We start from the raw sequence: 27,638 nt of genomic DNA on the forward strand, positions 1-27,638 counted from the left end.
CGAGGGGTTCCGAGTGACATTTGGCGGGAAAGCGCATCAGCAAGTTTGTCGTCTGATGCAGAAAATTTATGTCGGCATAATATTCAAGGTAATTACAGGAGAAACGACACAACTTATCGATTGTCAATATTTTAGTTGTAAATCAGACTTCGATATTATCTTGGAAGCAATCCCACTTATCTTAAGCTTATTTCATTCCCTATTTCTCCCGTTATGACTGTCAGTGTTCTGTCTGTTATTTGTCTTCAGTTTATCTACAGTTTCTTGAAATATTTTACAGGAAATTATACTAATTATAAATGAAATGGCGGCGAATAATGCAATTCAACTTGGGGGAATTAATGCCAACGACAAGCTTGGAAACGACTTACACAATGCAGCAAAGCAAGGAAATAGGAAACGGCTGAAGAAAATTTTAACAACAGGTTAATTATATTTATAAATACTTCTTTATAAATAATAAATGTAATGGCATTAATTTACCTGCATTTTATGGACTTACTTTTTTTTTCAATTCAGTTTATTCGCTCAAACCATGAAATGGTACATGAGGTCAATCATTATATACAGTTCAAAAGTCAGAGGTACATTGTATAAATGAATAGATAAGTAGTAGATAAATAGTAAATAAGCATTAATATACAATATATACAATGAAGATAGGAAAAAGTATAATAATGGAGGACAGACTATTATATCAGACTGTATATTTTGATTATAAAATAACATAATTTTTTCCAGGTTTGTAGCATTAGAACAAGACATAATTAAGTTCACAAAACTTAATAGTATTTGGCGCTGACCAGTATTTATCATCAAGATATTAATGTTTATATGTCAATAGCTCTCTACATTCAAGAATATAATGGAATTCGTCAGCAATTTGACCTGAATTTCACAGTTTATATACACACTCTTTGGTACCAACTCCCAGTCTCCACTGGGAGATGGTGATTTGAGATTCTAAATTTCATAAAAACCTTTCTGAGCTTATGTGGCAATATATTAATGTAATTTTCATAACTAAAATTTTTCTTAAAAATCTTGTAAATTTGCCCTTTTTACGAGTCATTAATATCACTAGACCATTTTTGGATATATTGGTCTTGTAACCTTTGTTTTACAATTGTATAATTCCACTTTACATTTACTATATTTTGTTCATACCAAATATTTGAAAAACCACACATATCTAAAATATTTTTAACACCTGCAATCCAAGAGTTTGACATATTTCCCCTTTGATATTGCAAGACCAAAAACTTATATAAAACAGATACAATTTTGCTTTCAGAGTTTGTAAATAACTTTGACCTGTAGTAAAAAATTTTGGTATATACATTGATACATAAAGGGAAACGACCTGTTTCCCCGTAAACCATATAGGATGGTGTACTAGTCCTACTTTTCAAGTTAAAAACATATTTTAATAAATTAAAATTCACACGTTCAATAACTTCTATATTTTCGTAACCCCAAATTTCGCACCCATACAATATCACTGGAACTACAATTTTATCAAATAAGCCAAACTTACAATCGACTGGTAAATTAAATTGTCTTATTTTTCTAATAACACTGTACATTTCTTTCTGTGCCTGTTCACACAAATGTTTTTTAGCTTTAGCAAATGATCCTGTTCTGGAATAAATTATACCCAGGTATTTAAAATCTTTGACATTTTCTATAGCAAACTTATTGTAATAGAACACATTTTTCAGCAGAGGGCTCAAAATTTTTGTTTTTTCAGTACTGACTTGTAACTTCAGAATTGACTACAATATAGATAAAATTCAATCAGTGCATTCTGGAGGCCTCGATCGGCAGTCTCAGTCATAATTACAGTATCATCAGCATAAAAAAGGATAAAAAGCTTCATATACAGAAATCATTCATTTTCTATAGCATCAGAAATACTCTTGAGACCTTCAATGATTTTGTCTAATAAGAAATTCTCTAAATCACTGATATACAATGAAAACAAAAATGGTGATAGGTTTTCGCTTTGGTGAACTCCAACATTACAGCTTATAAAATCAGATGTGGTTCCATACTAATAAGAGATTTAATACCCTCCTACATATTTTTAATATAAACAAAACATACTAAAGTTATGATAATAGAATAGAAGGTCAATATTTTCTTCAGGTATTCAGGTGGATTATCCTAATAATCTTGGACAAACACCTCTCTTCTGCGCTTGCTATGGAAATCAAGAAGGAGCTGTTGATGTTTTGCTTAGCTATGGAGCCAACCCTAATGAGTATTTTTTCTGAGATTATATATAACAATAAGATGGGAAATATGATAAAAATTATATTTATTATCAATATTTTAGTGTATATTTATAATATTAACATTATTGATCACAATTAATATATATTTGATGAAACATATTAGTTCTGTAGTGCGACCGAACGTGCGATCTTGTTTTTCCACTATTCTCTATAAATTAATCCATTTTAATTCACCTTTTTTTTTTTTTCTTTTTTTTAATCTGGTTTATTATGTTACTTAAAAGTGAATATGAAATTGAAAAATATATATCTTATAAAAATTCTGAAATGAAATTTAATATTTGACAAAAGATAGACTCTGTGGAGAAATAATTTTCAAGAGTAGACTCGTATACTTTCTTTTCTGTACGTTGTATCAACTATATTCCTCAAGCTATTTATTGTATATTCTTGTTGAGATTGTATGAGTGTGTGTTTGAATGTCTATGTGAAAAATTTATAAATTGCAAATTAAAAAAAAAAAAATACTTCTATAGTCTGTCCCAAGATATTTTTGCTGCATATTTGAATGATTTTTAATAAAAATACACATACCTGTGACAGAAGTGCAATTAAAATTGATGAAAGGGAAAATTCCCAAGATAACTTCATTCACACATTATCATTTTTCCCTCGTAAAAATTCACAGGAACAAAAACAGATTTCCTAAGGAGATTATAATGGGGAATGTTGACATCTCTCCTACATTCGGAAGTACTCGGGACACCTCGGGCAATTTTTCAACGTTATCATCCGGGCATCTTCATCTCCTTGGCAATGGAAAACCCCAGTAGACTTTTTAATTTTAGCCGTGTATTGATACCCATCAAGCTAGAGGGGGCGTTTCAAAAAAGGAAATCTTGGGATTTTTTCATACTATTGAATGAACATTGTCTGAACCAAGAGGTATTTATAAATATCAAATAATTTAAGGAAATATTCGGCAAAAATATCTTGGGACAGACTATTCCTCACTCGCGCTTTCATCCATATATATACATAATGGGGGCAGCTCCGCCTGAGCTGCTAGTACCTGGCAGCTCCTCGATAGCTGCCAGTCTGTGATTATACATAATATACATATACAGGCTTTTATTGACAAACAAATCACTCTCTACAACTCCCTTGGAAACTTTGCAAATGAATTTTACCAGAAATTGACTTGTGCAAAATGGAGACTATTGCCCATTAGCCTCTTTTTTAACCAATATAAATAGACATGTACTATGATTTACAAAAGCAGAGACACAAATAACATAATATATAACTATATATTATATAATATACACTTCCCTGACAAAATTCAAATTATAATAATAATATTAAATTTTCTGTACAGGAAAAGTGATTCAGGTGCTACACCAGTGCATGTTGCAGCTCTTAGTGGAAATTTAAACATACTCTCAAAATTGCTTACACATAATGGAGATCTACGACTTCATGACAAGGATGGCAGGACCACAAAAGACTGGGCTTTGATGCAACCAAATCCTAAAAAGCGTTTGCAAATGATTGAATTTTTAGAAAAGACCAGATTGTTTGCATTGACCAGATCTGGTCATGATTTTCGTGATACAACTCACTCTGAACATCCAAATAGGTAAAGTGTGAAATTGTACATACCGGTATATGTAAGACAGTTTTTGGGGGTTTTTTTGACATTAAATTTTACTATTTTGTTGGTAAACATTGGCAATTGCCTCATTGGTTAATTAAGCATGTGTAGTTTGACAAATATTTGGGAAATGCTTCACTTCATGATTTTAGAAGCAGAATGGCTCTGTACATAAGGAACAACCCTGTAGTTAGAATGTTTAATGAAAAAATTCGAGGTCAGTCAAGTGTCAACTTGGATCAGCTGAAAAGTTCGCCGAGTCTCGGATATGGCAAGGTAATTTTATTTTTCCAGGATTAATAGCTAAGTCTGTGTACTTTGATGTTATTTTAATAAGCCTTCAAATTGTATTCTTAACTTGATTATATTCTTCCTTTATAGGTTTATCATGATCATCAAAGCAGTGGTGGGTTTATGAGTACCATTCCACTTGTAAATGAAACTGTACTGATTCATGACCCAGATGGTACCACCTATGATAGTGGAAGTTTTGTTGTGATGCAAAGGTGTGATTATGAGGTTTTATGATTAAAAGTTTGATAAAATTTTATATAGTTGTAATTAAGCTCTTTATTTTAGCTCAACAATCGGTATGGTACTAACAGTCTGTCTTTTTCTTCATTCATAAACCTTTTCTTAGATTGATTAATGTAAAATTACTAAAAAAGTAATAGTTTTAGAACTCTTGTAGTCTGCTGAACAGGGTGCATTGCGACATAACAAAAAAATCTTTATGTGCATTTCTTCTATGAAGCATGCTTTGGAAGCATACAAAAGTAACAGCCAAGAGGTTACACAGAGATGTGGATGCTGGAACAGAAGTTGATTTGCTGATTAAAGAAGCTGACTATATGGGGTAAATACACAGCATGCATGAAAACTGTATTTTATTAATACATTGTAGTCAGTTGGATGTTTAAAAAAAGAACAAAACTGTGATTATTTTAAAATAAATGTAAATTTCAAATATAGGGAGGACAAATCAGTGTGAGCATTTTAGAAAAAAAAATAATTCTTGAGATTGCCAATATACAATATAGTGTTGCATGATCAGTTGCTTTCTTTGAATATTTGGATGTAGAAAACTCAGACATCCCTGTTTGTTGCTGTTGATGGGAATTTGTCAGACCAATAACTTGGATGGAATTGTTCTATTGTATGAGAACATTACATTTGGTTCATTGTACTACCATTTACATCAAAAGGTAGGCACTTGGTAAAACTTGATTGTGAAAATCATGATGACCACTTAGACACTTTTCACTTTTATAAAATTATATGAATTATGATGAATACATGAATGCTTACATATAGTTCAGATTATTGATATTTCAAAGTTAATTGAAACTAAGATATCCATGTATATTTTTCTTAATTGTTTACTTAGAATTTATTGATGCATGGTTATACTTGTTGATAAGACCTTTGCCTTGGCTTAGTTAATTTTTTTAAAACTATAAAATTCATCTGATCGTAATTTTTGATTCAATTTTCTATATAGGTGGAAAAAATGCATACAAACCAGATACTTGAAGTCTGTAGACAGATCTGTAGTGCTTTGCTGTTCCTTCATGACCAAAACTTAGTTCATTGTTACGTAACCTCTCATGCCATTGGTTTAGTCAATCCCCATCAAGCCAAGCTTGGCAACTTTGAGTACATGCTGGAAAGGTTTGTATATTATTGATAAATAAAGCCAGAAAAATTAATGTTTTGATTCTCAGGCATGGAACACAGGTCAAATGCTGCTGCATCGATTCATTTCATTGCTATCGAAATACTGAAAAGGAGGAAAAACTCTCTTTTTAAAAAAAAAAACATTTTAGTTAGGATATGAAGTCAATCATTTATTCATATGCTGCAAAAATTTGTGTATGTATATTTGGATTATTATTAGAAATTACAAGTCAGAATATGTACTTGGTCTTTGAAATCAATATGAATCTTGAGGGAGCACTGTATCATATCTTCAAAATGAGTTCATTTTATAAGTGGTTATTATAGTCTGTCCCAAGATATTTATGCAGCACATTTGGACAATTTTTAAAAAAAATACACATACCTGTGAAAGAATTGCACTTGTAATAGTTGAAAGGGATCATTTCCAAGATAATTTCATTGACACATTATCAACTGTGACACAGAAAAATTCACAGGAACGAAAACAGATTCCTTACAGAGATTTAAAATGGGGAATGTTTACATCTTTACTCCATTCGGAATACACTCGGAATACATCGCGCAATTTTTCAACGTTGTCATCCGGGCTTGCTGCAATACAAAATCTCCGTAGACATCACATTTTTTAGCATTGTATTGAAACCTGATAAGCTAACGGGCGTTTCGACTGAGAAATCTTGGAAATGTTTTATACTTTTGAATGAACATCGTTTGAACCCTGAGGTATTTATTAATATCAAGCAATTAAGCAAAATGTGAATCTAAGATATCTTGGGACAGACTATAGCTCACCAGAGCTGAAAGCTCAAGTGAGCTTTTTTGATCACTTTTTGTCCAGCATCTTTCTGTCTGTCCATCTGTCCGTCTGAAATATTTTTACATTTTCAACTTCTTCTCCAATACCACTGGGCCAATTTCAACCAAACTTGGCACAAAGCATGATTAGGTAAAGGGGATTCAAGTTTGAGAAATTGAAGGGCCACACTCTTTATCAAGGGGAGATAATTAGGATTTATTGAAAATTTGCTGATATTTTCAAAAATCTTCTTATCAAAAACCATTCGGCCAGGAAAGCTGAAATTTGTGTGGAAGCATCCTCAGGTAGGGTAGATTTAAGTTTGTTCAAATCATGAACCCCAGGGGTAGGATTGGGTCACAACAGGGGGGGGGGGGGGGGGGGGGGAGGGAGCGCTATAATATACATAGGAATATAGTTAGAAATTTTTTTTAAAAATCTTATCCAAAACCACTTGCCTAGAAAAGATGTAACTTTACTGAAAGCAACCTCAGATAATGTAGGTTTAATTTTTTTGAAATCAAAATCATGAGGAGTAGGGTGAGGCCATATTGGGATTCCAATTTTACGATTGTTTGATGCCTGATGTAGGTTTATAACCCATATATAAACAATTTTGTAGGATCTTTTTGAGAACTGCAATGCTCAACAGGTGATATGGATATAAAATCATCCTAGTAGAAAAGGGACTTGATTATAAACACAAAAAATATCCATGGTAAAAAAATGGACTTTTATTTGTACAGGGTTTACATGTAAACTACATTGTCCAGATAGTTTCTTTATGACTCCGTTAAGCTGTTTTATCATACCTATTGCTGTGGTGAGCGATGTGGCCCATGGGCCTCTTGTTGTCTTGATTGTTAACTTTTGCAAATTTTTAGTGATCATTGTAACATGGGAAAAACAAGTGCTGTTTCATCCAATCGCTCTGATCATGTTGCATACAACTGGATGGCTCCTGAAATAATGAATCAATGCCCACCAAGCTTTGTTTCTGATATGTACAGCTATTGCTGTGTTGTGTGGGAAATGCTCAAATGCAAGTCACAGATTTCTTGATTTTCTTACTTTTTTTTGTTTGTTCAGTTTTTGCTCTACATAAGAGAGAATGCACTGGCTGTTAAGCTTTGAATTTGTTCACAATTGTTGTTCCATTCTTATTAACTTTTTGTTAATTTTGCTCTCTGCTTCATAGTTTATTTGGCATATCTCATCTTACTGGAATTGCATACAGGTAATTTATCCCTATGATAATTTAATTGTTCAAAAGTATTTATAAAATTCTAATGAACAAATATGCTGTATATATCTGTAAAGTCTCTTTAATCTTTTGATTCAAAGGTTAAGATTGCAATTTTTGGCAAATTTTTGTCATGACAAGTTAGCACTTATATTGACAGTGCCTTAAAAACTATATAACAGGTAACCAGATGGTAATATTTTGTGTAATATGTTAAAGTGGTCTGGGACAACTTGACATATTGGGGTTGAACGTACATAATTTTTAAAGTATCATTTTTGAATTGTACAATATTTGACCATTAAATTTATTCTGAAATTCTTTAAAAGGGAAGAATCTTTGTGATTGTTAAGGACATGACCTGCAAAATGAAATCAAAAAATGACACTTAAACCTATTTGTTTGGCTGTTAGTTTGTTATGTAAGAAAGAGAATAATGTTTATTTTCAAGAAGAACATCACATCAACATATGGAGGTGTCAAAAATATGTACCTCCATTTGCTATTACATATGTAATACCGTAAATGAAAATGAAGCAAATAGAGCAAATGTGCATGAAATTACTTATTCATTTTTATAATTTAATTTGAATAACAACTAGCTGACAAGACCTGCAGCTGTTGTTCCAATTATCCCTTTTCATTGCAAAGATGTGCCAAGTGTATAGAACCTGCATCAGTAATTAATTTTTGTGTAAACTAATTAATTTCATTTTCAAGAGAGACCTGCTTTTTTAATTCATACATAAAAAGCAGTTGTGCTATAATTGTAACAATACATATTAAAAGCCATTTTCTCAGAGGTGTTAAGGAAGCATATGGAATTAAAATACATGTGATATGTTATTCCACGAACTATCAAAATCTTATTAATTTCATATATTTACCTAATCAAGTATTAAAACAGAGAAACGTAGACCAAAAGCAAATGAAAAATATAAGACAATCCCCCCCCCCCCCATAAATTTGAGTGTATTATATGTAAATTAACACCTTGATGACATCATGACTGAAAATGAAATGTATAAAATTTGATCCAAAAGCAAAGTAAGCAGATTCGAATTCAAAATATAAGAGCAACAATAAAGTATTTTAGTGCGGTTTGTTGAGATTTAACTAGAAAATGCTGGAACAAATGTAGACTATTTATCAAATATTTGCTAAACGGTAGTTTAATTGATATTATTTTTTTATAAATGTATTATTTTTTTATTACATTGTATTTTTGTAGGTGAGATTCCATGGCAGAAATATGGGGCTGAAAAAATTAAAAAGAAGCTTGTACATGAAGCAGAATCTTTGCCTGTTGACACTAGTCGCATTCCAGAGAAGTACCATGGCATTCTGCAGTATGGCCTCCAAAGAGATCCCTTACACAGATTTCTCAACTTCTCAAATGTGCATCAAATTTTGCAGTTATCTGATCAGGTGATCAAAGAAATGAAAGCATTAAACATTGAACTGTTTACCGGCACTATAACTTTGATGAGTATTGCATAGCTTTATCAAATTTGTTTAAATTTGATATAATTTGATCTACATGAGCATTGCATCATCATTTAGAATTGAACATAAAAGAACAGAAGCCAGTTCAGTAATGCATGAATTACAACCATTTTAACAAGACCTTAGATTTTTGATAGGACGTAACAATCTATATCTTGCATCAAAACTAGTTAATTAAATATGATGCTGGTTTTGAGTAAAATATGCAAAGATTGCATAGTAGTCATAGCTCAAAAGTCAGACAAATCAATCTTGATTTAAAAGAGCCATGGCTGAGTGGTCAGTAATGAAATACACAGGCCTACCATCACATTGCTCTTTGACACAATTGCCAAAAGTCCAAGCTCCTGTTTAAATGGTTCTAGTTCTTACATGTTCTTTTAATAAGAGTTGAAGCTTATTTGGTTATGCTATAACTAAACCATACCAATTTGATTAAGCTCTTTGAAACATCTGACAATAGATAAGTGTAGCTTTAGGTTTATCCTGCAAATTATTCTTAGAACAACCAATTTTTATGAGGTACTTAAATGGGAGAATATTATAGTGAAAAATATTTATAACTATGCAATTATAAAGAATTAATGACAATCTTTGACAATTGCTATAAGGTAGCCAGAAGAATTATAGATTATCTGTACCTCAATTGCCAGTACAATAAGTTTGAATTGACTTAATGAAGGAATCTTGGCATGTTTACTCAAATGTATTTACAATTAGGAAATAACTTTTTCTGAAATTGAATATCATACATGTATATAATGTGACCATTCACAGCCAAAGTTTCATTGGTAATTGATGCTTATAAAAGAACTTGCTTATTCTCAGGATTAGTTTTGTTTTATATGAAAATAATCAATACACTGTGAACAAGTTCATTGCTTCTCATTACAGTAAAACTTGTTTAGTACGAACACGGATATAGCAAATTTTCGGATATAGCAAAGTTTTTTTGAGTCCCTGGTAAAATTCTAAACAATTTTTTTTTCACCTTTGCAAAATTTTATGGTTATAACAAATTCAGATGTAACGAATTTACGAATACAGCAAACTGATTTTGAGTCCCGTAGAGGTGAATAATAAAGAAATTTAACACTTTTATAACGAATTTCTTTACTGTTTAAAAAGTTTTCACTACCATTTAAGATAAAGTTTGAATGAATTTAATTTCATATTAATTTTTCAATTCACAATCTGATTGTTTAAAGTATCAAAGTAATGCTTATTTTTTAAGCCTCAATTAGCAAAAAAATATAGTCTTTTGAAAGAATGCATGTTTAAAGTGAATTCTTTCTAGTTATTATTGCGAATTCGTTATATAGATATAACGAATTACGGATATAACGAAGTAAATCCACCGGTCCCTAGGACTTTGCTATAACCGAGTTTTACTGTAGTTTCACAAATAAATTTTATAATTTTTAAAGGAAATATCAAAGTACTTAAAGATGGTTCACCAAAAAGAAAAGTTTCGAAGTGAACACAAGAAAACAGCAAATGGAAAGAGGCACAAACATTTTGGAAAGCCACAGGAGTCTGCCTCATCTGATTCATTGAATGAAACAGTTTTAAGAAAAGAAATGGCAGATTATGATGAGGTTGAAAACAAAACATCTGGAAAAAGGAAACCTAAATGGTCCAAAACCTTAGAAGGAAAACATGATAACCGGTAAAATTGTCTGTTTATAGAAATACAAGTAGGATCAATTTTATTGGCCTTGCATAATCATCAAAACGATTTTTTAACCTTTTTTTTTTTCATTTTACATGGTAGATGTGATTTTTTAAAAAATCTATTTTTGCAGCAATCAAAATGGCTACAAATATGGATGCAATCCAAACATGAGATTTGTGGATGAGATGAACTTTACTCATAAAAAGTAAATTTTGACAAGAATTAAATTTATTTGGAAATAAAGCAGCTGTGCATTCGAACACAATGTAAAATTTAAATAAATATTTCAGTGTGTCTTGGAAACTTCAAGAAGAACAAGAGGGAGACAAATACTACTACACAGTTGGAGTTAAAGGGTCACAAAACTATCAGCAACAGCACAGTAGTCCACAGCCTTCGACACGCAAGCATAACGAAAAACCACTGACAGATAGTGAAAGTGATCTCCGTCAAAGTGAAAGTCAAACAAGGTCAGTGCATTTGTTTTTGAGATACTTGTGAATGTAAAAGACCTAAACTTATATTAGATTGAACGTTTCTCTTTATACAAGATATCAAATAATGATGCCAAGTTTAGCAGAAATTATCAGGAAGTGAATTATTAATGTATTAAATACCAGATGATTTTTCTCCTTAATGGAAATTATAAGCACGATTGTAAGGGTTCTCTGCAGGCTTCCCACTGTGATCAGTCTGTCCATCCTTTATTAGACATCACTTGTCTTTAGCTTACTGGTATTTTCTCTGCCCTTGTCCAAATTTGATGCATACCATACCAAAAATGCCAAAGTGTAAAGTGACTTTGAACTTAGATTCTAGGTTAAAGATTGAGGCTGTAACAGACTTGTGTGTAAAAGTCTTGTTCAGGTCATATATTCTCTTCCCTTTGCCTAATCTGGTTCATCTCAACAACAGAGTGCCTTTGGGTAAACCATATGTGAACCATATATTCTCTCCCTTTAGTCCTATCTGATCTATACCTCACAAAAAAGTGCTTGTGGGGAAAGGGTGTGCAGTGATCTTGAACCATGTTTTTAAGTCAAACATGGAGCCCATTAAATCTCTCTCTCTCCCCCCCCCCCCCCCCCCCCCCAATCTGACTCGTACCTTTCCATAAGATTCTCTATAGGTAGTGACTATTCAAACTCATAGCAATCCTCTGTGTAAAATCCTTGTCCAGCCCCTATTTTACCCCCTTTGCTTTTTTTTGCTCTAATCTTCACCCATATTCTGTAAATTCCTTATTTTAATTGACTAATTTCATTATTCCATCATTTTGTTTCAAATCCCGAGAATATAAAATCGCGATCACCAATTTTTTTGTTATCATTTTTTATAGTTCAAAAGCTTCTGAAAAATAAAAGTGAGGTTTAAAAATCTGCAATGATTGTTTCTCTCGATTTTATGCGTAAATAAATTCCTCACGTTTAATTAGAAATCTACAGTATTACTTTTTGGAAATAGGATGTGTAATGATTTTATTATTCAGAGGTAAATGTCAAATGATATTCATTCTTATGCCCTCTATTAAAGTATGGCCCATTGAGAAGTCACCATCTTTTATGATGTCTAATTGATTATCTAAATAGGACTTAATTTAAATATATGTATTTTATGATTGTTTCATGGTGATATTTGAACATGGGATTATATTTTTGTAGCAAAGAAGTTCAGCATCATGAGATGCAGAAGCCTTTGGTTAAAAAATACAGTTATTTGGAGGCTGAACAAAGATCTAGTCCCCCAAAAGGTCACTGTTCAGTAAAACCTGCTAGCCACTGTACAGCTGGAAATGTAGAAAAACCAGTGGAAAAACAGCTCACTACTGCCGGTAGTATATATGCTTTATACAACTCATTTTATGGTGATGATGGTTGCAATACACCAAGAAAGATTGATGAAAACAAAAGGAACCCATATTCAACAATGCCAAGAAAAAGAAAGAGAATGGGGGCTACGCCCGACATGAGACCAAGGTGTGAAATTTTAGATCACACTTTTTATTGTTTAATTTAAAAAGCTTTTTGTTTTTATAGTAATTGTTAAAGTTATAAAGTAAATCTAATTAACATTAGAATTGTGTTGCCCATTTTGCTTTGAAAAAAAAATCGCATCTTTAAATCTTGCCTAGATCAATTAAGTATTCAATGTAATTTTAAAGTTCTTTTTTCACCTTATAACATTTTGTAGAGAAGAATATTGTCCTGGGAAAGGAAGTGTTAGAAATTTGGTGGACCTTTTTCAGACCCAGGAGAGTTCAGTAAGTTGCACATTTTATTACATAATTCAGTATTGATCAACTCCAGTAATATAACTGCTGAAGTTTCTGTAAAAGAAGATGGGTGAATAAGGCATGTAAACTGCCTATATGAGGATAGATAAGATACTATAAAATTAAAATATGAACAAATCTCATAATTTCTTTTTAAATTATTTAAAACAATGTATATTTACCATAACATCGGGCCATCTTCTTTCTTTCTGACTATAAGTCTGTCCTATTCAGTTTTCTTCCCTTATGAACTGATTAATGGTCTCATATCCATTGTTAACAAACCAACACTAAACTCTTCTTTCTGTAGTTGGCTTGAGTGTTAAAGAAGAAATATTTTTTCAAAGTAACATTTTTGCATCAATTAAACAGTACCACATGATATGCTAAGAAATAAATGAAATAAGGTTTTCCATTTGTCTTGTAAATTTGGTATCTTTACCGTCTACCATCTTAAATACTTTGATGAGAAAGTTATACAGTTCTGCAATAAGTTAGTAAGTGTACACAATGTTGTTATTTTTTAGCTCACCTGAGCTGAAAGCTCAAGTGAGCTATTCTGATCACATTTTGTCTGTCGTCCGTCTGTCTTACCGTCCGTCCGTCCGTCTGTCCGTTCTGTAAACTTTTCACATTTTCAACATCTTCTCAAGAACCACTGGGCCAATTTCAACCAAACTTGGCACAAAGCATCCTTAGCCTAAGGGGATTTAAATTTGTGAAAATTAGGGACCACGCCCTTTTGCAAAGGGAGATAATTAGGAATTTATGAAAATTTTCGAGAAATTTTCAAAAATCTTCTTCTCATGAACCATAAGACCAGGAAAGCTGAAACTTGTGTGGAAGCATCCTCAGGTAGTGTAGATTCTAATTTGTGAAAATCATGACCTCCGGGGGTAGGTTGGGGCCACAATGGGGGGGGGGGGTCGAAATTTAACATAGGAATATATAGAGTAAATCTTTAAAAATCATCTTCTCATGAACCATAAAACCAGGAAAGCTGAAACTTGTGTGGGAGCATCCTCAGGTAGTGTAGATTCTAATTTGTGAAACTCATGACCCCCGGTGGTAGGGTGGGGCCACAATTGGGGGTCGAAATTTAACATAGGAATATATAGAGTAAATCTTTAAAAATCTTCTTCTCATACACCATAAGACCAGGAAAGCTGAAGCTTGTGTGGAAGTATCCTCAGGTAGTGTAGATTCATTGTTGTGAAAATCATGACCCCCGAGTGTAGGGTGGGGCCACAATGGGTGGTCGAAGTTTTACAAAGGAATATATAGAGTGAATCTTTAAAAATCTTCTACTCAGAAACTAATCAGCCAGGAAAGCTGAAACTTGTGTGAAAGCATCCTCAGGTAGTGTAGATTCAAAGTTGTGAAAATCATGACCCCCGGGGGTAGGTTGGGCTACAATGGGGGATCGAAGTTTTACATAGGAATACATACCTGTTAACCTTTCAAAGCTGCTATGTGGGAGAATCTCCCCCTTACCAACTTGGCTAAGGGGGAGATTTTGCGTAAACGACGTTTTTTCACGAGAAATGCAAATATATTTTAAAAATACTGTTAGATACCTTATTTTACCATTGTAATTAATGCATTTGCAGTCATTTTAAATTTTATTATTTCCATGACATTGACTACCTGTGTGCAATTACAACTTGTGTTGCTGCACATGTTCAGAAAACTATTATTTTGTTTGCATGGACTACAATACAAGTCAATAGTGCCACTTTTTACATCAAGTCTTCTTATTGTTCAGTATTGAACCATCACTGCATGCTGACATCTAGGGTAAACACAGAAAATTTATATTTGCGTATTTTGAATTTGCAGTGAAACCCAGTTAAGAAAATACCAGTAAATAATATTCATTAAAATTATTTTTTGCCTTATATATAGGATAGATTTTTAATTCAATAATTTTAATTTTTAATTTCTCCAGTATCATTTAAAAATGATCTCTGTTGTAATGTCTGTAGCATCCCTGTAATTCATAGTACTGGTACTATAAACTTTAAAACCTCTTGTGAAATGCTTTTACACTTTTTCCTCGAGCTTCACTTTTATTGGTAGCTTGTACTGTATAAACACTCAGTGTTCCAAACTCACTTTGATTTTTACCGACCGTGCTGGCCAGACAGAATTAGTCACGGCTCACTGCACCTGGCTTGGGTGCTTTACCTGTGCACCTGTTAAGTGACACCACTGGCTGTGTATTGTTTTCTTTGGTGTTACAGAGTAAAATCAAGATGTTTCACTTATTTTTCTTATAAGGCCTATGCATAACTAAATACGTAACTGATTTAAGTCAAAACCGGAAGTTATCGTAAAACGTAAACTGGACTATAACATGTCATACTATGATCATGGTAGACAGTACTTCGATGAATTTTGATATATTCAAGCTACACAGCAGCTTTTTGAGCTCAAAATCAGAGAAAAACCCGCAGTGGTTGTTGAAATTTGCATGTAAAGATTCAGAATTGGGGGTTATGGGGAAGACAAATACGATTGCGGGAGAAATTTGTCTCCCGCGCGGGAGATTGGTTGGATGCGGGAGATCTTAGATTTTTAGGCCGTTTTGCGGGAGTCTCCCGCGCAATGCGGGAGGGTTTGCAGGTATGGGAATATATAGAGTAAATCTTTAAAAAATCTTCTTCTCAGAAACTAATCAGCCAGGAAAGCTGGAACTTGTGTGAAAGCATCCTCAGGTAGTGTAGATACAAAGTTGTGAAAATCATGACCCCCGGGGGTAGGGTGGGGCCACAATATGGGGTCGAAATTTTACATAGGAATATACAGAGTAAATCTTTAAAAATCTTCTTCTCAGAAACTAATCAGCCAGGAAAGCTGAAACTTGTGTGGAAGCATCCTCAGGTAGTGTAGATTCAAAGTTGTGAAAATCATGATCCCCGGGGATAGGGTGGGGCCACAATATGGGGTCGAAATTTTACATAGGAATATATAGAGTAAATCTTTAAAAATCTTCTTCTCAGAAACTAATCAGCCAGGAAAGCTGAAACTTTTGGGAAGCATCCTCAGGTAGTGTAGATTCAAAGTTGTGAAAATCATGATCCCCGGGGGTAGGCTGGGGCCACAATGGGGGATCAAAGTTTTACATAGGAATATATAGAGTAAATCTTTAAAAATCTTCTTCTCAGAAACTGATCAGCCAGGAAAGCTGAAACTTGTGTGGAAGCATCCTCAGGTAGTGTAGATTCAAAGTTGTAAAAATAATCATAATCCCAGGGGGTAGGGTGGGGCCTTAAAGGGACTTAGACACGAATGGACTTAAAATTTTCAAATTTGATTTTTCCAATTTCAATGTTTATAATGATAAATATAGAGGATGATAATGCTATGTCCAAATTTGAAAGTCAAATATCAAGTTATAAGCAAGATACAGAGTTCATAATAAAGCTCGAATATTGACATATTTTACATATGTGTTGTATTGGTGTTATTTTCAATCAAATTTAACTTTCTATTGTGATAATAGTATTTATGAAGATATTGAATTAGTTTAAATTGTATTTTACGTGTCATTTTGTCTAAGAAATGGTATTTCTCTACGTTACATTTTTTGTAAACAACTATAAGACTCGAGCTTTGTTTACATAACAATCAATTCTTACCTCTGTATCTCGCTTCTAACTTGACTTTAACATTAAATATTTTGGTCTATCATTTAAATTGCCCCAGTTATCCATTTTATACATGAAAAATAAAAATAAAATGTTTGATCTCAAATCGTGTCCAAGTCCCTTTTATGGGGGATCGAAGTTTTACATAGGAATATATAGAGTAAATCTTTAAAAATCTTCTTCTCAGAAACTAATCAGCCAGGAAAGCTGAAACTTGTGTGAAAGCATCCTCAGGTAGTGTAGATTCAAAGCTGTGAAAATCAGGATCCCTGGGGGTAGGGTGGGGCCACAATGGGTGGTCGAAGTTTTACAAAGGAATATATAGAGTAAATCTTTAAAATTCTTCTTCTCAGAAACTAATCAGCCAGGAAAGCTGGAACTTGTGTGAAAGCATCCTCAGGTAGTGTAGATTCAAAGTTGTGAAAATCATGACCCCCGGGGGTAGGCTGGGGCCACAATGGGGGATCAAAGTTTTACATAGGAATATATAGAGTAAATCTTTAAAAATCTTCTTCTCAGAAACTAATCAGCCAGGAAAGCTGAAACTTGTGTGGAAGCATCCTCAGGCAGTGTTGATTCAAAGTTGTGAAAATCATGACCCCCGAGGGTAGGGTGGGGCCACAATGGGGGGTCGAAGTTTAACATATGAATATATAGAGTAAATCTTTAAAAATCTTCTTCTCAGAAACTAATCAGCCAGGAAAGCTGAAACTTGTGTGAAAGCATCCTCAGGTAGTGTAGATACAAAGTTGTGAAAATCATGACCCCCGGGGGTAGGGTGGGGCCACAATGGTGGATCGAAGTTTTACATAGGAATATATAGAGTAAATCTTTCTTCTCAGAAACTAATCAGCCAGATGATTCTTTATAATTGTTAAGACTTTGGCCCCAGGACAATTCTTTGGCCTCACAAGAAGGTTCAGAGTTTGATGTACGTTTATATCCCATATATAACCAATTGTTAAGGATCTTTTTGAGAACTGCAATACTCGACATATGATATGACTATAAAATCATCCTGTTAGCAAAGGGACTAATGATTATAAACATAAGAATATCCAGGGGAAAAATGGATTTTATTTATACAGGATCTACATGTATTATTGTACATTGTCCAGATAGTTTGTATTATGACTCCATTAAGCTGATATTATCATACCTATTGTTCCTCAGGTGAGCGATGTGGCCCATGGGCCTCTTGTTTTATGATTACAGCACAAGTTTCAACAAGCTGTTTTATGTGGGCGTGCCAAAGAATACACAGAGGTATTAATGTAATTTATATAAAAAGTTGCTGCAAATTCCTTATTTTACGCGAGTACTTAATTCCGTGATCTACTGTTTTGCGTCAAATCGCGAGAATATAAAATTTGTTAGTACCAATATTTGTTATAATTTCATATAGCTCAAAACTATCTGAAAATAAAAGCAAGATTTTAAAATCCGCAAGAACTGCTTCTCGCGATTTTACTTGTAAATTAATTCTTCACGTTTAATAAGGAATTTACTGTAGATTTCTTAAAACTTGACAACATTTAGAAAAGAAAAGTTTTGGATTTGACCTTCTCATCCTTCTTTTAATAGACCTCCTTACCAAAATCTCCAGTACAGCCCAGGAAAATAGATTTTTATGGAACAGAGGAAAAGGGTACATTATGATCTAAAACAGAAATTGTTGCATAACTTGTTTGATGTTTGGTGCATTAATAAAATCAGAACTTTTTTTATTTTTGAAGAAAAAGATACTTGTTGTAAACCACCAAGTCCATATGAGAAGGCTCCATCAGCCCCTCCATTGTATCCAACCATTGAAAGTAATGTCATCGCTTGTGATAGCTTAACAACTGTCTCCTCAACCACCAGTGCAGGCAAGAATCAAAGCATTCATTGTATGAAAAATAAATGAAATTCTCTTTAGATATGATGAAATTTATTTGTGAAAAGGCAGCCAGGTACTTTTGCATTCATCCAAAGTGATTGTTTTAATGAAACACTTTTTGTGTATTAAATTTTAATATAAAGCTTATAATTTATATAGGTTATGATGTTTTATAGGCCCTGACAACAATCTGAAGGAAAGCAGCAGTGTGGAATCTGCAGTGTTGGATAGGTGGGTGTCGCATAGTTTACAGAATTGTCAGAAGTCACTCACAGATGAAATCTTTAATGAATTGGCACACAAAGCAGGTACACTAGGAAAAGTCATTTTTAGCTAAAAGTACTTTCTTTTGCATGTATTTGGTAAACATTTTGGGACATATAATTATTCTTAAGCTTAAGAATTTTCGAACATAGATTCTTCATCATATTAAGGTGCATTTTATTTTATTGTAAGCTGACATCGATGGAACTATACAAGTTTCAAACTGCTTTTCAAGTCCATACAAACGTATACTGTAGATTCCTAATTAACCACGAGGAATTAATATCCGCGTAAAATCGCGAGAAGCACCCTTTGCGGATTTTAAAACCTCGCTATTATTTTCTAAGAGTTCAAAACTATGAGAAATAAGGATGGAAATTCCGTGTTCGCGATTTTATATTCTCGCGATTTGATCTGATACCGCCAGATCGCGGAATTAAGTACTCGCGTAATATAAGGAATTTACAGTATATGCATGCACTCAAGGTCAATTGGACAATATATTTGGTAAAGTATGCCTTATAATAGCAAAAATGTTAAGATTTTAGGGGCTTGGTTATTTCCACATTTTTTTGTATTAAGCTTAAAACTATTGACCTTTTAATGTTTGTGTAAATTCTCTGTTTTACGGTACTTTTAAATCGTGAAAAAAATCGTACTGATAATGTTGAACTTAACTTTTGTAACTGTTCTTCTCTGTTATATAAAGTCCTCTGAATTTTACTCTGTTTTTTGGAGAACAATTAATCCATCAAGTGGATTTTATTTTTACAGAAGATGAGCTGAACGAGGAGTCAGCAAGATCAAAGAAAAATCACAAGAAAAAGAAGAAGAACAAAGCAAACAAAAATGTGGGTAAATATCCATCATCATATTATTTGATTGAAATATAATTAATGTAACAATAGAATACAGGAACAACTTGTACTAATTTTTTGAACAAGTTGAAAGTTTACATCCAAAAATTTGAAGAACTGTGGTTTCATCAATATTTATCACAACATAATTTGTGAAATTTTTTTTGGTAAATAAAATTATTTATGAAATCCTTGAAAATATGTGTTGAAACCTTAGTATTTTTTTTTTTTTATTGCATTACAACAAAACTTATTTATAGCAAATTTCAAGGGACCATTAAAAAAACTTTGTTGTAGCTGTAATTTGTTTTATGCTTATAGCAAATACATAGGAAATCATATAAATATATTAGTTACAAAATAGCTGAAATTTCTTGAAATAATCGTAAATTATAAAATCAATATACCATCATTTACAAAAAAAATGTCAGAACTTTTTCCTTCAATCAAAAAACAAATTGGATAAGATTTGAAATTGAGTACTTTAGCCCTGATTGTTATATATGGCAATTTTCTATAGGTTATTTTAAGAAATTTGCTGGGACTTGAATAAGAATTTGTTATAGTCGTAAATATCTGCATGGGTTCGTTATATTTGAGTATTGCTGTACTGAAATTAAATGTTAAGGTTCCTCATTACATCTAGACCTATTTTTTAAGACGCCACATCACAAGACGGTGATTTTTGTATCAATCGATTTGGTTGTATCTCATTATGGCTTGGTGGTTAAAGTACAGGCCTTGTGAGCCGCTGATCATGAGTTCGAATCTGCCTGGGTTTTTTCTTTCATGTTAATTGAACTAAATTTTTGAAAAAATAATTTTTCATCCCAGGTGCAGTTTGTTTTGCTTTCTTGACTTGTATACATCTTATCTATCTTACTTTTTAGCTCACCTGAGCCAAAGGCTCAAGATTTTCTGATCAAGATTTGTCTGTCGTTGTTGTTGTAAACTTTTCACATTTTCATTTTCGCCTCCAGAACTCGCAGGGCCATTTTCAACCAAACTTGGCACAAAGCATCACTTGGTGAAGAGGGTTTAAGTTTATTTGAATGAAAAACCACACTTCTTTGAAAGGGAGATAATTTAGGATTATATAAAAAATCCTTGTTTTAACATATCTTCCCTTCCTTTGCTCCAATTTGGCTCATACTTCATCCACATGGTGTCTTTGATCAAAGCGTATGCAGTGACCTTGAATGATATTTGTAGGTCAAGTGTCAAGGTCAGGTCGGATCACACAAAAGTCCTATTTTAAGAGCATTTATATACTCTCCACTTGGCCCTATTTTTCTAATACTTTACTTTAACAGAGCTTTTTGGTTAATGGTCCGACAGTGCAGTGATCTTGAACCAAGTCAATGTGAAGGTCATAGAATATCTCTTTTTAATAATTGTAAGACCTAGATTATTTCTCATTTGCTTAATCTTGCTCAGATTGACCAAAAATGCCTGTATGTAAGGGGTAATGAGATTGAATTAGAAGTTCTATGCCAGCTGGAAAATTTCTAAGTTAAAGGTCAAGCTCAAAGCAAAATTCTTGGAAGTTCTGTTCATCCCATTGTTCATTATTTAAGCGGAACCCTTTGAGATTGTCATCATCTCAATGTTGTCATGTTAAGCTAATAGGTTTAAAAAAAAAAAAAAGAAAGATTGCCATACTGCAATTAAATTCATTTTTTAAACAAATTCAAGAATTCGTTATATCAAATTCAAAAATATTTTTTGATAGGTCCTAACTCCTAAATTGGCTTCCGTATACTGCATGTTTATCGTAAATCAATATGTATATTGGGTTGCTATCGATCAATACAATATTTTATTATAATACATGTATGTAATAATAATTATAGTCAAAAATATTATTTCTGTTGACTTTCAAGAAAAGCAATGATAATGCTAGCTAGTTAAATTATCTGATTGCTAATTTTAAAGAAATGTATACATAATTGCTACATCTATAGCTATTTCAATTTTTTCAGAACAGGATCAATGAAAAGTCAGAGATAGAAGAGTTCTACTTTGATGATGATTTGAGGAACAAAAATATAACTGAGGAAAGTCACATGACACTACAAAAACCATTTCTACCGGGAAAATTGATGCAGTATAACAACAAATTGAGGAGTTCCTTCCATGACATTCCCTCTAATATTCATGATTGTGGTATGTATATAATGTAGTAATGAATTGTTTTTTATGTCCCTGCTGCCATAATATGGCTTGGGGCATATAGTATCATCCCTGTTCCATCCTTCCATCATCATTATCTTTCTGTTCATTATCTCAACAACAGTGGCACACATTCAACTGAAATTTAATATATGGATACATCATATAATTATGGTATGCAGGTAATGCTTGAACTTGGTCCAGGTGAAATCATTTATGACAGGATTATGCCCCTTGAACTTTAGAACTGAAGTTTCAGCGCTCACTTTTGAATGTTTGTATATGTAAAGTTGAAATACTAGCATTTACAGGTATTTTAACAGAAAGTACAGTTCTACTTTGAATGTGATTAGCCTCATGTCTGAATCCTTTTGGTCAAAGCGATCAGTGTGACAAAACATTTACACATTATACAAGAATTGTCATAAAGGGACAGCAAAATTAAATACTTTAATCACTCAAAAATAAAACTCATCCAGCCAGAGTAGAGAGAAAGCTACATACATGTATGAACTTTGTGGATTTGTCTTACGTCTTCATTAAGACATGTTAGGCCAGTATCGCAAAGGTTGCTGTTTCACACCCCCACTGTGGTCACTTGATGTTTTGTTGTGTCATTAGATGAGGCACTTTATCTACATGGTCTCAGTCCACCCAGGTACTGGCTTTTGCTTTATGTTAACTTGCAATGAGCTGGTGTCCCAATAACTCTTTATTTGTCTTAAAATAGGAGATGAACACATGGCATAGAGAAGGATACTCTGAACTGTAATTACCTAAGATATCAGTGCATCATTTACTTTTTGACTGAAATTGAATATTGCCTTTGTATTTTCACAGATAATGTTGAGGAAAATGGTAGAAATACAAAACACTTTGGTTCTCCACCACGGCCATATCCAAGATATATACCAGCTACATCTGTATTAGAGTATCAGAAAATTAAGGTGAATTTAATGAGGCCTAATGTTTGTTTTAAATAGTATTTCACTGTCTGTCTGTCTGTCTGGGCTTTTTTTCCAGAATCATATTTCCTTTTCTTTGCCCATAGTGTACATGGATGTACCGGTACTTGTGTGTAAATGATGTGCATTAATTTTTTTAAACCAATTTCCAAATTCAAGATTAAAACAGTCGTTTCTGTTTGAATTTACTGTATTGAGCATATTTTACCATATTCTTTGAGCTTCTCCCTTGGCACTATCAGGCTCATACTTCAGTGTTACAGAGTTTTTGTATAAATAGTCTGCAGAAGAGGCTGTTTTTAAGTTATAAGATCAGAGTTCAAGACCAGCATAGTATATTAATCTGAAAAATCCTTAGTATTGGTAAATGTGTTTTTATTTGGTGCCCAGTGATATAATTTATTGTTTTCAGTCACTTGTTACACTTATCATGTATACATTATAAACTACAATGTTGCTGTTAAAATGGTTGCATATTACAAGTACATGTGTTTATTGGTCTGACTCTGTTCATAAAAAATCCAAAATACTGATAGCTAATAATGATTATTTTCAGAAAGAATGTGAAAAAAGAGGAGCTTTTCAAAGTACAGTAGTGATTCAGAGTAATTCAAGAGATCCTGATTCACATGTTGTGACACATACCCTCACAGATCTTGTTGATGGCACTACCAGTACTCTGTATGGAAAAAAGGTCCACGCTTCAGATGTTATATCGGCCCATTATTCTCAGTACTGAGTCTGCCAAATCAATGTGTCTAGGAGACTCGAAAATGAGTTTTCTTTTCGTCATGTATCAAATATTTTAATTGATGTAATTTAGTGTGAAATTTATTAATTATATAAATCAAACATGTTACTGTGATACCTATATAATATGATTCTACTTGATATTTATTTGTGATGTTTAGCTCTTTTGAGATGAAGGCTCAGCGAGGTTTCCTGATCAAAATTTATTAGATGTCTTTATTGAAAATTTTCTGTACATTTTCAACTTCTTCAAGTTTGGCCCTCTTTAATAGTGGGGATTTCTTGGAAATAGAACTTTGAATCTTTTTCAAGAATCATATAAACAGTATGGTAATGCTCAAGCCATGTCCCTCAGAGGATGATGATTCAAAGTTCATCTTAAGATAAAAACAGCTTTTCAAACCTTGAAATGTCCAAAGACTGTCCATTTAAAGCAGTATGAGCTGCACTTTTTATGTTGCAAATTTTTATTGTGAAACTGTTATTCTCTTCTATTTTAAATGACAAAAGAAATTATATGGATTATACATGTAAACTTCTGTCAGTCAATGTTTGGTTTTTAGCTCACCTGAGCTGAAAGCTCAAGTGAGCTATTCTGATCACATTTTGTCTGTCGTCCGTCTGTCTGTCTGTCTGTCTGTCCGTCCGTCTGTCTGTAAACTTTTCACATTTTCAACATCTTCTCAAGAACCACAGGGCCAATTTCAACCAAACTTGGCACAAAGCATCCTTAGCCTAAGGGGATTTAAATTTGTGAAAATTAAGGACCACACCCTTTTGCAAAGGGAGATAATTAGGAATTTATGAAAATTTTTCGAGAAATTTTCAAAAATCTTCTTCTAATGAACCATAAGACCAGGAAAGCTGAAACTTGTGTGGAAGCATCCTCAGGTAGTGTAGATTCTAATTTGTGAAATTCATGACCCCCGGGGGTAGGGTGGGGCCACAATGGGGGGTCAAAGTTTTACATAGGAATATACAGAGTAAATCTTTAAAAATCTTCTACTCATGAACCATAAAACCAGGAACGCTGAAACTTGTGTGGAAGCATCCTCAGGTAGTGTAGATTCTAATTTGTGAAATTCTTGACTACCGGGGGTAGGGTGGGGCCACAATCGGCGGTCGAAATTTAACATAAGAATATATAGAGTAAATCTTTAAAAATCTTCTTCTCATGATTCATAAAACCAGGAAAGCTGAAACTTGTGTGGAAGCATCCTCAGGTAGTGTAGATTCTAATTTGTGAAATTCATGATCCCCGGGGGTAGGGTGGGGCCACAATTGGAGGTCGAAGTTTTACATAGGAATATACAGAGTAAATCTTTAAAAATCTTCTTCTCATGAACCATAAGACCAGGAACGCTGAAACTTGTGTGGAAGCATCCTCAGGTAGTGTAGATTCATTGTTGTAAAAATCATGACCCCCGGGGGTAGGGTGGGGCCACAATCGGGGGTCGAAATTTAACATAGGAATATATAGATTAAATCTTTAAAAATCTCCTTCTCATGAACCATAAGACCAGGAAAGCTGAAACTTGTGTGGAAGCATCCTCAGGTAGTGTAGATTCATAGTTGTGAAAATCATAACCCCCGAGGGTAGGCTGGGGCCTTATTGGTTGGTTGAAGTTATACATAGGAATATATAGAGTAAATATTTAAAAATCTGTTTCTCAGAAACTAATTAGCCAGAAAAGCTGAAACTTGACTGGAAGCATCCTCAGGTAGTGTAGATACAAAGTTGTGAAAATCATGATCCCCGAGGGTAGGGTGGGGCCACAATGGGGGATCGAAGTTTTACATAGGAATATATAGAGTAAATCTTTAAAAATCTTCTTCTCAGAAACTAATCAGCCAGGAAAGCTGAAACTTGTGTGAAAGCATCCTCAGGTAGTGTAGATACAAAGTTGTGAAAATCATGATCCCCGGGGGTAGGGTGGGGCCACAATGGGTGGTCGAAGTTTTACATATGAATATATAGAGTAAATCTTTAAAAATCTTCTTCTCAGAAACTAATCAGCCAGGAAAGCTGAAACTTGTGTGGAAGCATCCTCAGGTAGTGTAGATTCATAGTTGTGAAAATCATGATCCCCAGGAGTAGGGTGGGGCCACCATGGGGTGTCGAAGTTTAACATAGAAATATATAAAGTAAATCTTTAAAAATCTTCTTCTTAGAAACTAATCAGCCAGGAAAGCTGAAACTTGTGTGGAAGCATCATCAGGTAGTGTAGATTCATTGTTGTGAAAATCATGACCCCCGAGGGTAGGCTGGGGCCACAATGGGGTGTCGAAGTTTTACGTAGGAATATATAGAGTAAATCTTTAAAAATCTTCTCAGAAACTAATCAGCCAGGTAAGCTGAAACTTATGTGGAAGCGTCCTCAGGTAGTGTAAATTCAAAGTTGTGAAAATCATGATCCCCGGGGGTAGGGTGGGGCCACAATGGGGGGTCAAAGTTCAACAAAGGAATATATATGGTAAATCTTTAAAAATCTTCTTCTCAGAAACTAATCAGCCAGATGATTCTTTATAATTGTTAAGACTTTGGCCCCAGGACAATTCTTTGGCCTCACAAGAAGGTTCAGAGTTTGATGTACGTTTATATCCCATATATAAACAATTGCTAAGGATCTTTTTGAGAACTGCATGCAATACTCGACATATGATATGACTATAAAATCATCCTGTTAGAAAAGGGACTAATGATTATAAACATAAGAATATCCAGGGGGAAAATGGATTTTATTTATACAGGATCTACATGTATTATTGTACATTGTCCAGATAGTTTGTATTATGACTCCATTAATCTGATTTTATCATACCTATTGTTCCTCAGGTGAGCGATGTGGCCCATGGGCCTCTTGTTTGTTGGTTTTTTTTGGGGGGTGGGGGGATTCTTTTTTGAGGGAGAGGCTTTTTGAGAGTCCCTGTTGAGGTAAAATTTTAATATTGTTGACCTGTAGAAATTGGTTTGCTGTACATATACATTGTACTTTCCTTTGTATGTAGAGAAATCTTTCTTCAGACAAAATTTGATGATTTATTGTAATTGTTTTGATAATAAAGGTAAAAGTTACATGCATACGTAGTTATCATGATGGCAGGTTTTTGTAGAAAACAAAATTCTTACTAGTACCGGTCATATTGCTTCAGTCTTAGTATAATACTAGTGTGCTTTTGATTATCTAATATTTCTCGGGTGTGAGATGTGGGTATGGGTCGATCTCTTGTTATTGCATTGTTATACATATTAAAATGGTTTTTTTTTTCATCATGTTGACTCGTCAAAGAAACTGTGATACTGTATGATCAATTTTCTGTGAACATGTTCACAGAATCAAATGTTCATTCTCCTATCTTTAATATGTTTTTGTTAATTGTTAAGGTACTAATATTTAATAAATATTTTCTTAAACATTAATATTTGTTTTATTTTAGGAGAAAAATCAAATTTTACTAACAAAGGGTCACATCTCTTGTGAAGGGGATCTATTGGATTAATTTATCCAAAGGGTAAATTTTTAATTGTTCAAATTATGACTACCAGACCAGTAATGGGACAGATGTAGGAATATATAATTATGTTTACAGTCAATCATCCTAAAAAATCTGAATTCTTCTCGAATTAATACATTGTTACAATTGATGATGTGTGTATTACTTTTGACTTTACACAGGTAGTGAATATAAAATAAGTTGAAGATTATTCAGTTGTGATCCTCACATCAGTGCAAGGTGCAATTTTTGGCATACATTTTATCTTGGGAATATTGGGCTTAAGCTCATACCGGTATATACATAAAAATACTATCTAATAAGATAGAAATTCAATTCATTTACAGTACTAGTGCAATGCTTGAAATTGGGATGAGGCAGTGCATGTTGTGCAAATAGGGTGTACGTAAACTTATAATGTAAAAACTTTAGAAAGGAAGTACAAAATTAATTTGAGGATTGTGGTGCACACCTGCCTCTTTTGGATTTCTTATTCTAAGAGCTAGTCTTGAGTACAAGAACAATTTCTGGAAGTATGTTCTT

The 27,638-nt window shown here is 33.3% G+C and overlaps 1 protein-coding gene across 5 annotated transcripts; it reads left to right on the forward strand.

Moving 5' to 3' along the window:
* On the forward strand, nucleotides 1-27,021 carry LOC105342003 (inactive serine/threonine-protein kinase TEX14). 5 transcript variants are annotated; one of them, XM_011448778.4, is made up of 24 exons: nucleotides 4-88; nucleotides 281-425; nucleotides 2,149-2,263; nucleotides 3,616-3,876; nucleotides 4,044-4,167; nucleotides 4,273-4,397; nucleotides 4,646-4,747; nucleotides 4,973-5,096; nucleotides 5,393-5,562; nucleotides 7,252-7,409; nucleotides 8,842-9,038; nucleotides 10,544-10,785; nucleotides 10,922-10,996; nucleotides 11,082-11,261; nucleotides 12,453-12,767; nucleotides 12,982-13,051; nucleotides 17,929-17,979; nucleotides 18,298-18,361; nucleotides 18,450-18,581; nucleotides 18,769-18,900; nucleotides 19,631-19,707; nucleotides 21,696-21,879; nucleotides 22,726-22,832; nucleotides 23,407-27,021. In XM_011448778.4, exons 1-24 carry the CDS (start codon nucleotides 56-58, stop codon nucleotides 23,587-23,589), a joined length of 3,366 nt encoding a protein of 1,121 aa, XP_011447080.3. In that variant the 5' UTR covers nucleotides 4-55; the 3' UTR covers nucleotides 23,590-27,021. The 5 variants fall into 5 exon arrangements, with proteins under 5 accessions (XP_065923800.1, XP_065923799.1, XP_011447081.3 ...); XM_066067727.1 differs by lacking the exons at nucleotides 22,726-22,832; nucleotides 23,407-27,021 and having other exon boundaries at nucleotides 2-88; nucleotides 19,631-19,711; nucleotides 21,701-21,868; XM_011448779.4 differs by lacking the exons at nucleotides 22,726-22,832; nucleotides 23,407-27,021 and having other exon boundaries at nucleotides 2-88; nucleotides 19,631-19,711; nucleotides 21,696-21,844.
* Nucleotides 27,022-27,638: the final 617 nt, after the last annotated feature.

This window comes from Magallana gigas, chromosome 7, assembly GCF_963853765.1.
Source record: "Magallana gigas chromosome 7, xbMagGiga1.1, whole genome shotgun sequence".
Lineage (NCBI taxonomy): Eukaryota > Metazoa > Mollusca > Bivalvia > Ostreida > Ostreidae > Magallana > Magallana gigas.

What these genes read in the sequence shown, in the direction of transcription:
- LOC105342003 (XM_011448778.4), top strand. Translation starts at nt 56, where the DNA reads ATGCAGAAAATTTATGTCGGCATAATATTCAAG. An exon ending in ATGAACTTTACTCATAAAAA is followed by an intron (nt 10,997 to 11,081) that starts GTAAATTTTGAC and finishes TAAATATTTCAG; the next exon opens with TGTGTCTTGGAAACTTCAAG. An exon ending in CAAAGTGAAAGTCAAACAAG is followed by an intron (nt 11,262 to 12,452) that starts GTCAGTGCATTT and finishes ATATTTTTGTAG; the next exon opens with CAAAGAAGTTCAGCATCATG.